Here is a 14,788-nt window from a genome sequence, read left to right on the forward strand (position 1 = left end):
ATCCTTAGCTTTGTGACCTGCCCCCAGTTTGCCCAGTTTGCCTCTCCTTTGGCCCGGGCCGGGTTCCCCCCGCCCGCAGCGGCTGGGAGCAGCCGAGAGCCCCGCGCTGCCCATGCCGACCTGTCCCGGCTCCATCGCCGCTGCTGCCGCGGGCTGCGAGGGCTGCGGGAACGGGGCACCGAGGGTGTGGCTGCTTCTGGGGGAGGAGGAGGAGGGAGGGAAGGGCAGGGATGGAGGGGGAGGAGGAGGCGGGTAAGGGGGGAGGAGGAGGAGAAGGAATGGAAGGGGCGGGATGGAAGAGGAGCAGGAGGTGGGGATAAGACAGGGGAGGAGGAGGAGGGGGGATGGAAGAGGAGGAGCGGGAGGAGAAAGAGCAGTGAAGGAGGCGGGGTGAGGGGGGAGGAGGAGAGGGAGGTGGAGATAGGACAGAGGAGGAGCGGGAGTAAGAGGAAGAGGAGGGACAAAGGCGGATCAAGGCTGAGCTGAGGGAGCCACGTGGTCTCGATCCCTGCCTGAATTCGCAGCCCCCACCTGTGGGATCATCGCCCCCCCCAAGGCGCAGGTGAGCGGGCAGGGGGAGCCCGGCCCGGATATCCCGGGGGGTCCCTGGGTTGGGTTTTTGGGGGGATGTTTGGAGAATGAAGAAGTCCAAGGCTGAGCGGAAAAGGCCCCTCGGGGGGACATCGGGGGGTGGCGGTGGCGGCTGCCGGCAGAGGCAGCCTGGAGGAGCAGAGCCCTGTGTCCCCCAGGAGGCCAAAGTGGGGAGGCCAGAGAGGGGGGAGCGCCACCATTGGCGGGAGCCTCAAGAGCCTGGAGAGGGGCAGGGGGGACTCCTTGGAGCCGCTGCAGCGCAGAGCAGAGAATGAGGGGAGAAGGGAGCCCGGGAGCCCAAACAGCCCCGGCATCCCGAAATGGGGAGAGCCAAGAGGGGGCAGTGCGTCCCCAGAGACGGCCTGGGGGGATCTCGTTGCCCTTGCCTGTGGCACGGAGGCAAATCCCATGCTGTCCTTGTCCTTCCTCCCCCAGAGCACGAGCTGAGCATGGAGAGCAGGGAGGACAAATGCCCGCGGCAGAACCTGGTGGCAGAGGCCGTTTTGAGCGGCTCCACGGCGCAGGAAGCCAACGGGGAGGAAAAGCCCCGGAGATGCCGCACGAGGAGGGGCTGCAAACGCAGATGGCAGGAATGTGAGGGGGAAAGAGGCAGCCTGGGCCGGGAAGGCGGCCGGAGATGGAGCCAGAGCTCGGAGCTGGTGCTCCATGAGCAGCTTCATGATGGGGAGAAGCACCACACGTGCATGGAGTGTGGGAAGAGCTTCAGGTGGAACTGCCGCCTGATCAGGCACCAGAGGATCCACACTGGGGAAAAGCCCTATGAGTGTGGGGAGTGTGGGAAGAGCTTCAGGAGGAGCTCCCACCTGATCCAGCACCAGAGGACCCACACTGGGGAGAGGCCCTATGAGTGCTCCAAGTGTGCGAAGAGGTTTCAGACCAGCTCCAGTCTCTTCCGGCACTATCGGATTCACAGAGAGGAGAGACCCTTCCAATGCCCCGACTGCGGGAAGGGATTCAAGTACAACTCCACCCTCGACACCCATCGGCGCATCCACACAGGGGAGAGGCCCTACGAGTGTGATAAATGCAGGAAGAGGTTTCTGACCAGCTCCAATCTCCTCCAGCACTATCGGATTCACACGGAGGAGAGGCCCTTCCAATGCCCCGACTGTGGGAAGGGATTCAAGCACAACTCCACCCTCGTCAAGCACCAGCGCATCCACACTGGGGAGAGGCCCTACGAGTGTCCCCAGTGTGGGAAGAGCTTCTCCAGGAGCTCTCACTTGACCAAACACCAACGGAGGCACCGGTAAGGGAAGCCCTGCGAGTGCCCCGAGTGCGGGAAGAGCTTCGTGCGCTGCTGCAGCTCCATCCCCCACTGGAGGAGGCACTTTGGGCACAGCCCTGGTCACTCACATTCCCTGTGATCCATGTTGGGAACACACCTGGCTGCTTCTCCTTTGGTTTGACCTGAATTTTTTTCTCTTCTCCATCTCTCTGTCCTCCAAAAGTCCATTGGGATGGAACAGTCACCTCAAAACCACTCAAATCCCACTGAAAATAACTGAATTTTAACCCCAAAGGGCTCAATTCCACCTCAGATTGCTTGTTCCCTCCTCAAAAAACTCAATCCCAGGCCAAACTCACTCCATTCCACAGCTGTCAAGTTGAGATGGAGTTGGAAGGAGATTGGGAGAAGTGGGATCCCAATTTGGAGCAATGGGATGGGGATTGTGTGTGCCTGGGTGTGTGGGATGTATTTGATAGCAAATAAAACTTTCAGAGTTACTGATTTCTGTCCCGTTCATTTTCAGTCAGTTCTGTTTGCAGAGTGCCACCTTCTCAGCTGATTCAATTCCTATAAAAGTCCCATTTTTTAAATCATCTAACCCAAACAATCCAAAAACCAATATCAAAATAAAACCACCTGCACACAATTAATGTTTTAAAAATAATTTTAATTTTTCAAGAGTACTTAAGGATGTTATTAAAGTTTAATTGTTTGGTTGAAATGTCTGAGAAATTATAGTGGTGTTTTGGTTTTGTGTTTAGTATATTTGTAATATGAATTGTTTAACTAAGATGTGTAAGATTGCATGGTAGTTTCTTTAGATACTTTTATCTAAAGTACATTAGTCATAGAGTTAAAATTTTCAAAAGGTATTTCTTGATATATAATTTGTTTATTTATATGCATTGGTAATATTATAGTAATAGTTATTGTTGGTTTGAGTTGAATCATTGTTGGAGTTGAATCATTGTAAAGAAGAGTTGAGATTTTTATATTTCGTTTTTAGTATAATTTACTTAATTTCAATTATTATTTCTTTCTTTATAATTTTATTGCAATTTGTTGAGGGGATAGGAAGGAAGTTCAAGGGCAGGAACATTTTTTCCTGGCTGGGAACTGGAATTCCAGACCCTGGGAGTGTGTGCAGGACCCCACAGACTGGGATCAAATACGGACTGGGATCAAATATGGGCTGGGATCAAATATGGGCTGGGATCAAATATGGGCTGGTATCACCTGGACTGGGATCACATGGATGGGGATCCTGTGGATCAGAACCCTCCAGACCAGGATAGCCTGAAGTGGGACCAAATATGGACTGGGACTGTATGGACTGGGATCCCAGGGACTGGGACCATATGGATCAGGACCACACAGACTGGGATCAAATATGGGCTGGGACTGTTTTATAAAGTAAATTATATATATATATTTTTAATATATATATATAATATATATATATATATATTTAAATATATATGTAAATTATATATATATTTTGTTATATAGTTTTTATTTCTGTCGTTAATTAAGCTTGTGAAAAGGCTGCTTGTGTTAAACTGCCTGCTTGGATGGGATAACATCCAATGCACACGGGATGAGGACACCTGTACAGATCTGCCAACTATCAGCATTCCCCGTCTGAAGGCAGAGTGCACCAAGGCCCAAAACCTGGAGGTGATAAAGAGAATGGACTAAAACCACAACCAAGGAATCTGCATGCTCTAAAAAGGCAGATCCAAGGGAGAGCCATGCTACACAGTTCTTGGAAGATGTAAACTAGTTTGAGGGAAAGTTTGCTGTGCATGAGGGTCTGTGAATATGCACCAGGCTGATGTAAGGGGAAAGGTATTTCAGGGGATCCCCGAAGGTAACAGGGTGCTCCTGGCTGAGCACCAAGATGCACCCGGCCGTAATAACCTTTGCTCCATGGTCCTGGTCCCCCATTAAACTTTTATTAAAGTCCTTTATTAACCTGTTTACATTTTCACGGGAGAGTGAATGTTTTTCACAGGCAGCTTCACAGAAACTGGAACACGTGGGGGTTCCCAGGAGTGGGCACCGCTGATCCAGGGCATGGAGGTGCTGCCTGCAATCGTCCATAACCGCCCATAAGGAGCCTCCAGGGCTTTACCCTCCATGAGCTGCAGCAGCCGTGTCGGGAAAGGTGACAAGAGCCCGTGGAATGGTGCTTGTTGCAGGCAGATTGGCCACTTGCAGCTCTTCAAAACTCCCTCCCGTGAAAAATGAAAAAACTTCAACCATTCAAAAATGTGAAAAATGCGTTCACTCTCCTGTGAAAATCTAAAAAGTTTAATAAAGAACAATGTGCGACCAGGACTATGGATCAAAGGTTGTTACGGCCGGGTGCATCTTGGCACTCAGCCAGGAGCACCCTGTTACCTTCGGGGATCCCCTGAAATACCTTTCCCCTTACATCAGCCTGGTGCATATTCATAGAGCCTCATGCACAGCAACTGGGAAGGGTTTAACAGTTTACTGGGTATATTAGCGTTCAGAAACACATAATCACCAGAATGATTGTATGCAGGTGCTTTTATTGAAGAGCTCTGGGTGTCAGGGGTACCAACCCAAATCTGACTCCGACATGGGTTCAGGATGAACATGTTTTTATATTCTATCCTTATATAACTTTCATGTTAATGATTAAACTTATATTGTTCTATTGTATACATAGATTTCAGCCAAGCATGGGCTCCTTGTGGCCCCCCTCAAAATTCTAACATAGTTTCTCATGATTCTTCTTATGATTAAACAATAATTATATTAAATTACTAAACAATCATCACATCTAACAATTATATCATTTATCATGTTCTGCTTACGCAGGTGCGATTTCACATGATCTGGCAAGCACAAAGCCTAACATTTTCAGAGTCTATTTTTGACATTTTTCCAGGGCCCCACTATCATTCTCCCCCCTTTGAAAGCATTTTCACTTCACTATAGGTGTAAATGTTTTCACTTGATACAGTCCTTTATTTCTCAATTTATTCTTGACGTTCTTCAAGGCCATGGTTGATGTAAACGTTGTCGTGGATGCTGTCACGCACTGGAGAACCAGAAGATGGTGGGCGTGGATCTCGTGTCAGTGCCTTTATTATCTTCTGGTTCCAGGACGTTTTCTTCTGTATCTCTCCTTTCAAGATGCTGTAAACTAACCAAATTGCTAAGAATACAATTAGTAAGATTATCACACTCTCAATGATAGATTTAATCCATGAACTCACATTCCACCCTAACCCTTTAAAGATTTTGCCTAGCTAGGTCATAGTCAAATCCTTTTGCTCTTCTTGTGCTTCATGCTCTCTTTGTTTCAACTGATTGATGTCATATTCTACATCTGCAGTTACATTAGGGATGTGAATGCAGCAATGACCAACCAGTCCCTTTAAAAATCCACGTACTCCATGCACTTTCAGGAGTAACAAATCTAAGGCTAACCGATTTTGTAAAGTCACTTTTGTGGTGGCTTGTAATTGTACGTTTAATTCTTTAAATCCTTCCCGGGTGACTCTTGCCAGTCTATCTACCTGACCTGTAAGTTTGTACAGCATCTTCTACTCTGATAGTTTGCTATAGGACCAAGCAAAGACTCTCGGGCCCACCCAAATTTCACTCCACCAGAGGGTTCTTGCCAAGTGTCATCTGGATTTTCATTGTCTAGAACTTCTCGTCTTGCTCTTATCTGCACAAGTTCATGTTTTCCATTAAATGGGGACTTTTTCCAAATTGGACATGAGGTTGGGAGGCCTAAAGTAATTTCCTTTACTTTCCCATCTACAGGCAGATGTGTTGTCCAGGTGCCATCGCTTGCTGCCCATACAAATTGTCCTGGACCTCGGACTGTACTCCTGGTACATCCTACAACTGCTTTATAATTCACTCTGCCTTGTTTATGTTTGATCCCTCTGCAAGCACAGCCAGTTTGTAGGGCTATTGCCAGGGGTGGCATCTGCTTTATCTCTGCATCATCCGAAGTGCAGTCATAAGTTTTATTACATGCCCACCAACTTACTTTGTCTGCCCTCGTTCTGCTACTGGTGGCAGTGTTTGTTACTGCTGGATCTGTTTCATTCTCGGGGCCTTCCCACTTAATGCACCAAGGGGTGTTTGCCATACATTGGAATCTTTGAAGGATACTCAGAGACCACGCACTGTCCCAAGGCTCTGTCTGACCTTTCTGATCCTTGGCCTCACACTTCCATACCAGAGTGGTTTCTGTAACATTTTCTATAATCTTTTTATAGTGTGGCAAATAGCATTGCCATTGTGTGATGCCTCCTGATTCTCCCATAGGGGTTCCTAGTGTGCCATCACTTAGAATACAGTCTTTCTGGCCCATGGGTCTCATCCATGTTCCTATTTTCTCCCAAGTTTCCTTGACTACTTGCCTCGACTCAGGTACCTGTTTGCATTGCAATTGTTTTGTTGTTTTGTATTTCAGGTAGTTTTGATGTTATGATTCCCCAATTTACTGGCTCTCCTGCTGCCTTTGGTATTGGCAGACAGGCAGTTATTCTACAGGTGTTTTGCATTTGGCAAAGTCTTTGACTAATCCAATCATTACATTCTCAGCCCAAACTGCATTAGAAACCTTTATCACCTGTGTTTCTGTTTGTACCTCTCTCTTCATTCTAGAATGAAGAGTGTTTAGTTGATCTTTTTGCATTCCACATCCGAAAGACATTAATGACCATAACGTTAGCACAATTACTGATAGCATTCTGAAGCAATTAAACACATCTGCAGCCTTGTTGGTTCCACAGTTTACACAGTCCGTGATCCAGGATGGATTTTCTTCACTCGGGTGTAATGAATCCAGGGCTCCATGCCGGCTACTTTGGCTGCTGTAAAGGTGGTCAGCAGTACCTGGTGGGGCCCACTCCACTTTTCTTTCAGCGGTTCTTCGTTCCAGTTCTTGATGTACACCTCGTCTCCTGGATGTATGTTATGAACTGGGTTCTCGAGAGTCAGCGGTCTATTCCACACCAGGATGCTCCAGAGCCGAGCTAAAGTTTTCCCGAGAGACAGAACATAATTATACACTTCCTGCTTTCCTGTGACATGCACATTAGGGTTAGGCTCAGGAGATTCATATGGTTTCCCATACAATATCTCATAAGGATTGACGGACATCCCACTCCTAGGCTTTATCTGAATCCTCAACAGTGCTATTGGCAAAGCCTGGGGCCACTGCAATTTGGCTTCTTGGCATATTTTACTGATTTGCCTCTTTAGTGTCTGATTCATCCTCTCTACCTGTCCACTTGACTGGGGTCTCCACGGTGTGTGGAGGTCCCAAGTTATCCCCAGCAATCTACTTACCTCTCTTACTACTGTAGCTATGAAATGGGGCCCCCTATCTGATGATACCCTAGGGGCACCCCGAACCTGGGAATAATCTCCTGTAGTAACCACTTTACTGTTTCCTTTGCTTGGTTGGTGCGACAGGGAAGGGCTTCTGGCCACCCAGAAAATGTGTCAACCCCCACTAACAGGTATTTGTATCCTCGAGTTCTTGGCAAGTCTACAAAATCTACCTGCCAATAGTCTCCTGGCTCTATTCCTATCCGAATTCTTCCTAGCTGTGCCTGTCGTCTAGCCACTGGGTTGTTTTTCAAGCAGATATCACACTTTGACATTACTGATTTTGCCATTGTTAACATCCATACCGAAATTAAACTCTGCTTTAGCAATTTTACCAATGCCTCTGCTCCCCAGTGACATTCGTTATGTTTAATTTGTAGAACTTCTCTCATTATCAAGGGGGTACCACTATCTGTCCTTGTGCAGTCACATACCATCCCTCTGAATTCTTTTGTGCATTTAGCAAGCGTGCCAGTCTCTCATCTTCTACGGAATATTTTGGTTCTGGAGGCAAATTGAATTGGGATACATTAAGCTTTAAAGGTATCAATGCCATTGTTGTTTGCACCTCTCGAGCAACCTGTCAGGCTGTCCAGTCTGCCTTTTGATTTCCCTCACAGATTTTGGAGTTTCCTGATTGCTGTGTTTGCAGTGTATGATTGCCACTTGTTCAGGTTTTTGTACTGATTTTATCAATTGCAGGACTGCATCCTGATGTTTAATGTGCGTACCTTGAGAAGGACAATAGTCCTCTTTCTTTCCACAGTGCTCCGTGTACATGCACCACTCCAAAAGCATATTTTGAGTCAGTCCAGATATTTACCCTTTTCCCTTCACTTAATGCTAGTGCCCTGGTTAAAGCAACCAGTTCTGCCTTCTGGGCAGATGTATTTGGTGGTAATGCCTTTGCCTCCACTGCTGTACTGACTGTTGTTACCGCATACCCAGCGTATCTGGTTCCGTTTTCCACGAAGCTGCTCCCATCTGTAAACAGCTCCCACTCTGGCTGCTCTAGTGGGATGTCTTTCAGGTCTTCTCTTGCTGAGTAGGTGTACTCTATTACCTACACACTGTCATGCTCTAATGGGCCTTCTTCAGTTGTGGTACCTAGGAACAAAGCTGGATTCAAAAGGTTAGTTGTTTTTAATGTGACATCATCCTGCTCAGTCAGGACTACCTGGAATTTCATCATCCTGCTTGGGGATAGCCAATGGCCCCCCTTCTGCTCTAAGACAGTGGTTACCATGTGTGGTACATTGACATCTATGTGCCTTCCCATAGCGAGCTTCCTGGCTTCTTGTATCAGCATCACAGTGGCTGCGACTGCCCGCAGACATGGAGGCCACCCGGCACTTATGCTGTCAAGTTGTTTGGAAAAGTAGCCCACCGGCCTTTTCCAGCTTCCCAGACCTTGGGTCAGGACTCCTAGTGCTAGGCGCAGCCTTTCATGGACAAACAGCTGAAAATCTTTAGACAGATCAGGTAACCCTAATGCTGGAGCAGTTGTCAGTGCTTCCTTTAATTTTAGGAAGGCTTCTTTCTGCGGCTTGTCCCAGGTGAATGGCTGCATCTTCTGAGCTTCACACAGGGGTTTCGCAATCAGTCCATAGTCCATGATCCACAGGCGACACCATCCTGCCATCCCGAGGAAGACTCGCAGCTCATGTAGATTCTGGGGCTCTGGAACAGCACAAATAGCTTGGATACGGTTAGTGCCTAGTTTTCGTTGCCCTTGTGAAATTTCACATCCCAGGTAGATCACAGTCTGTTGGGCAATTTGTGCCTTTCCTCTGGGTACTTTATAACCTCCCATTCCCACTAAATTTAAAATCTCAATGGTTACCTTTATACAGGTTGCTTTTCTTCTGTAGCTATTAGTATATCATCAACATACTGCAACAACAGGTATTGGTCTCTTGGTACTTGCCCACTCTCGGTGCAAATCTCCAGCTCCTTTGCCAGTTGGTTTCCGAATAGGGTCGGCGAGTTCTTATATCGTGTCCAGGTGAGTTGGGTCTTTCTCCCATTCCCTGGGTTTTCCACTCACAGGCAAACAGTTTCCTACTTTCTTTGTCAAGGGGGGATGCAGAAAAAGGCATCTTTTAAATCAATTACACTAAACCACTTATATATCTCCTTTACGGATGTTATGGATGTGTAAGGATTTGTTACCACTGGAGAAATGTCCTTTGTGATTTTATTTATTGCTCTCAAATCCTGCACTAATCTATATTCACCATTTGGCTTCTTTACTGGAAATATTGGTGTAGTAAATTCTGATTCACATTCTTCTAAAATTCGGTATTTCAAGAATTTCTCAATAATCTTTACTTATTCCTTGCCATGCTTCTGGTTTTATGGGAAACTGTTTGACTTGTAGAGGCCTCGCCCCTTCTTTTAACTCTACATGCACTGGTTGTGCCAATTTAGGTTTCCCTGGTATATCTGTCTCCCATACAGAGGGAATCACTGCATCTCCTACCTCCCTAGGGGTAGAGGGAACAGGTTTTTCTTTGATCATTAAAATCTGTCCTGTCTTTGATTCATTCATTATAAGCTCCCCATTTTCAAAGGTTATTACTGCATCAAGTTTCGCTAGCAAATCTCTCCCTAAAAGCGGAATTGGACACTCAGGTATGTATAGGAATTCGTGTGTTATAACTTTGTTCCCAAAACACAAATCTAGGGGTTGCAAGAATGGCCGTTTTTCCTCTTTCCCTGTAGCGCCGACTATTGTTGTTTCCTTGTCCCCAATTTGTCCTTGCAAATCATTCAATACCGAGTGAGTAGCTCCTGTATCTATTAGAAATTTGACCTCTTTATGTCCTAATTGTTTATTTATAAGAGGTTCCTTAACTTGTTCTACTTGCTCTGTGTCTAGTCAGCTGGTATACTCCCCCAAAACCATCCCCTTGGTAACCTGCTGGCACTGATTGCCCTGGTGAAACTGGTTGTTCAAGTCTGGACATTGTCTTTTCCTGCTGAACTTCATATAGTTAAGACCCATTTATAGTTTTGGGCACAGCATTCTGAACTCCTATTTGGATCCACTCTTGATATTTCCGTAGTCTCCCCACATCGCAAAATAAATTAGGGTCCCAATTTGGATGGATCCTCAATTGGGAAATTCTCATCTAAATTCCCTGTTACGAGTCTGTTTCTGATGTTCTCTCTTACCCTTTCTTTGTCTGCCTTAAGTACCATCTCTTTCTCAGTAGAATCCATCAAAGTATCTAATATTCATATATTAGATATATTAATATACTATATAAAAGTATATATATATATAAATATATATATAATATATTAATATACATATTATTGTATGTCATCCCAGTCAGGATTTTGAGTTTTTTATAACCATTTTTAATACTCATGCCATTTTATCAGGATTTTCTCTATAAATTCTGGCTGATTGTTTCCAAATAACTAAATCTGCAGGAGAGAAAGGCACTTTTATAAATACTGGCCCTTCCACTCCTACACTTTGTTGCAAGGGGGCAATTACAGTCCGTTTTTGTCTGCCTATGTCTTTTCTATCCATAACTGGGGCAAGGTTAGACCGACTCCTGGTTCTGTGGGCTACCCCATCGTTGATTCTCTCTCTCTCCCTTCTAACCACAGTTAGGTTTTGCTCATCTTCCGAGGAAGAGGGATCAGGTGACGATGGGAGAGGAGAATAAAGAGGGAAGGGTGTACTAGACGAGACAGGTTCAGGACTAGGTGGGGTAGGAGCAGGCAGTGGGATAGGGACAGATGGAACAGGTGGGATAGGGTTAGGTTCTCTTGTCCCTATTGGAGCTACCTGTAAATCAATATCTGTCTAATTTTCCCTACTCAGGCTTTCTTTCAATGCCAAGTGTTCCAAACAACATTCCTCACAAACCCCACACTTATTGCTTGCAGATGTTTTAACCATCATTAGTCCACATTCATCCTGCCATTCTGGCTTTCCCCGTAAATAGAAAAACAAATCAACATACCGAACCTCATCCCATTTTCCTTCTTGTTTACACAATGACAGTAAGTGTGAAATAGTGTTATATTGCAGAGTACTGTATTTTGGCCATTTTTCACCATTCTCCGAGGCATATTCTGGCCACCATGTATTACAATAATCAATCAACTTAGCTTTACGTAATTCTTCCCCAAAATTACCCTGTTTCCAATGAGCTAATAAGCACCCCAAAGGAGAACTTTGCAGGATAGAGGTGTTGCCGCCCAAAATCCCTTTAAGTTTCTCCATTCCAAATATACCACAAATTGCCGAACCCGCAACGCTTTCGCGATTGTCTTATGGAACGGCGCCTAGGCTTGTACCAGCAGGAATTCCTTTAGCCCAACCAAGCGTAGCTTTCGCTGCGTCTCATTGGCAGGCACTCAAACCAAAGTAAAAAGCACCTTACCTTTCTCCCGGGGACGTGGCGAGTGGCAGAAGCGGTCGCGGCCGATCGAGCTCCCCGAGAATCCCTCGGTGCCGGCTGGAGCGCGGTCGAGTCGCGAAACTCGCTCAGCAGCACCCGCAGGGTCCCATCCGGGGTCGCCAAAATGTTAGCGTTCAGAAACACATAATCACATCAGCGATTATATGCGGTGCTTTTTATTCAAGAGCTCTGGGAATCGGGGTAGTTTCCACCCAAATCTGATTCCGACCATACATTCGAGGTGAACGTGTTTTATACTCTATCATTACATAACTTTCATGTAATTATTAAACTTATATTGTTCTATTGTATGCACAGATTTCAGCCAAACATAGCCCCCTTTAAATTTCCAACACAGTTTCTCACGATTCTTCTTATGGTTATATAATAATTATATTTAATTACTAAACAATCACCACATCAAACAATTATATCTCCTATCATACTGCTTAGGCAGGTGCAGTGACCTGAGAAAACACAAAGCCCAATAGTTTCAAAGACTATTTTCAACATTTTCCAGGGCTCCATTATCACTTTTATTTCTTGTGGGAAAAAACCCTCCATCTCAACCAGGCACTCATGGCCAAAACTGGGCAACTGCCTCTGGAATTTCTTATATCCAAGGATAGCTCCCAGAAAAAGCTTCCAGCACTCACAAGTCTGGCTGGCCTTGGCTTCCTGAGGGCTGGCCCTCATCTGCCTCTGAAACACTGGGGCTGGGTGCTTTCCTTCCTTATAAAAAGAACTCTTCTTCCTGTCCAGGCACCCACAGCCAAAACTGAGATTCCACCTCCAAAATGCCCAATGTCCAAGGAAAGCCCCTAGACAAAAGGTGCCAGGAGAGACAGGGCTGGCTGGCTTGGCCTGAGGGTGGCCACCTCTCATCCTCTTCCTAAACACTTCGACTTTGTGCTTTACTTTCCTATGGGCAAAACCACCCATCTTGACCATGGCCAAAACTGGGATTCCACCTCCAAAACTCCGTACATCCAAGGATTGCTCCCAGGTGAAAGCTGCCAGGACAGACAGGTCTGGCTGCCCTTGGCCTCCTGGGGGTGCCTCTCCCCTGCTGTCCAAACACTGGGGCTGGGTGCTTTCCTTCCTATGGAAAAGAACCGTCCTTCTTATCCATGCAGAAACGGCCGAAATTGGGGTTCCACCTCCCAAATTCCTGATGCCAAGGGTTGCTTTCAGACAAAAGCTGCCAGGACAGAGAGGTCTGGCTGGCCTTGGCCTCTGATGGCCGCCTTTCATCTGCCCCTGAGACACCACCGGTGTTCTGTGCTTTCCTTCCTATGGAAAAGAACCATCCTTCTCCTCCAGTGTCCATGTCTGAAATTGGGATTCCACCTCTGAAATTCTCAATATCCAAGGGTTGCTCCCAGGCAAAATCTGCCAGTACCGTCAAGGCTGGCTGGCCTGGGCCTCTGGTGGCTGCGCCTGCAACAGTGGGGCTGGGTTCTTTCCTTCCCATGGAGATCCCTGGGACACTGTGGGGACCCATGGAACCAAGGGGATCATTGTGGCACCACTGGAGCCCATGGAACCAAGGGGATCATTGTGGCACCTCTGGAGCCCATGGAACCAAGGGGATCATTGTGGCACCACTGGAGCCCAGGGAACCAAGGGGATCATTGTGGCACCACTGGAGCCCAGGGAACCAAGGGGATCATTGTGGCACCACTGGAGCCCATGGAACCAAGGGGATCATTGTGGCACCACTGGAGCCCATGGAACCAAGGGGCCATGGTGACACAGAGGGGCTCCATGGACCCAGAGACCATTGTGGCTCTGTGGGGCCTGATGGAACCATGGAGACCATTCCAACCTTCAGGGCCTGGTGTCACCAAGGGGGCATTATGACACCTCAAGGCCCCATGGAAGCAAGGGACCATTGGGACCCTGTGGGACCCCATGGAACCCAGGGAACATGGAACAGCTCTGCCTGGCTTGGCCTCCCAGGGCCCACCTGAGAGCTCTGGCTGATCTTGGGGTGTCAAGGGCTGCCTCTCATCAGCTCCTGGAGCACTGGGGCTCTGTGCTTTCCTTGCTATGGAAAAGAGCTGTCTGACATTTCAGATGGTCATTGCCAAAACGGGTACGCTCCCTAAAATAATTTCCTCTATGCAAGGGTATCTCACAAAACAAAACCTGCCAGGTCTGGCTCGCCTTGGCCTCTGGTGGTCACCTCTCATCTGTCCCTGAAACAGAGGGGCTCTGTTCCTCATTCCTATGGAAAAGAACCAGCCTTCTTGTCCAGGGACCATGGCCAAAATTAGAATTTGGCCTCCCAAATTCTGTATATCCAAGGATTGCTCCCAGACAAAAGTAGCCAGGACAGACAGGTCGGGCTGGCCCTGTCCTCTGGTGATTTCTTTAGACTCTGAGCCGAATGTTTTCATTTGGAAACACTTTGGAGAGGGCCCAGAGATGTCCCAAGGAGGGGTTTGGAGGCCTCGGGCCCATGAGCACTGTATAGGGACAAAGGAGCTCTGTGCTCGGTGGGGTGGAGCCTGAGGACAGTGGAGCAGAGCCATGAGAGTGTTTAAAGAGCGATTTCAGGGATGGTGGATCCTTTTGACATAGTGGAAAACAGCCAGAGAGAGAAAGAATTAACACCAAGGGCAGCTGGGGAGGCCCAGAGTGGCTGCAGGATAAAGGAATTTCCCTGTCAGGGCAGGGCTGTGGTGCAGCACGTCCCCAGCAGGAGCCTGGAGCAGCCCCAGGCTTTGTGTGGGCAGGCAGGGGCAGGCAGGAGGCAGAGCTGTCAGCAAAGGAAGGGCCCAGCCAGGTGGGGCAGCCGGGGGATGCCCAGAGCCTGCAGGGACAGAGGCCAGGGCAGGGACACCGTGGGACAGCCTGGGCTGCACAGGGCACAGGGATGGGCAGCAGCTGCAAGACAGCCCTGACAGAGCCAACCTGGGCAGCGCTTTGGCCATGGCTGCTGGCCCTGGGCCTGAGCCAGGAGGGGACAAGTGACCCTTGCAGGCCTGGGGCCTCATTGCCTCCTTGTCCCTGCTCAGCAGCCTGGCAGGGGCCGCCCCACGCTCCTGCCCTTGGCATTGCCCATCCCCACATGCCAGTGCCCATCCCGGGAAGAGCCCTGAGCAAGGAGGGAGGGACAGGATCT

General features: G+C 47.8%; 1 protein-coding gene and 1 pseudogene across 1 annotated transcript in view; one reads left to right on the top strand and one right to left on the bottom strand.

Annotated features, from left to right (window-relative positions):
- Positions 1-14,788, bottom strand: part of LOC136570728 (uncharacterized) — a 2,607,743-nt pseudogene that overhangs the window by 1,786,229 nt on the left and 806,726 nt on the right.
- LOC136570729 (uncharacterized) overlaps positions 1-14,788 on the top strand; it is a 2,347,277-nt gene that overhangs the window by 1,673,984 nt on the left and 658,505 nt on the right. Inside the window, 1 exon segment of the mRNA XM_066571173.1 lies at positions 1,313-1,904. Coding sequence (XP_066427270.1) covers positions 1,313-1,904 — 592 coding nt within the window.

Source organism: Molothrus aeneus, unplaced genomic scaffold, assembly GCF_037042795.1.
Source record: "Molothrus aeneus isolate 106 unplaced genomic scaffold, BPBGC_Maene_1.0 scaffold_36, whole genome shotgun sequence".
Classification (NCBI taxonomy): Eukaryota; Metazoa; Chordata; class Aves; order Passeriformes; family Icteridae; genus Molothrus; species Molothrus aeneus.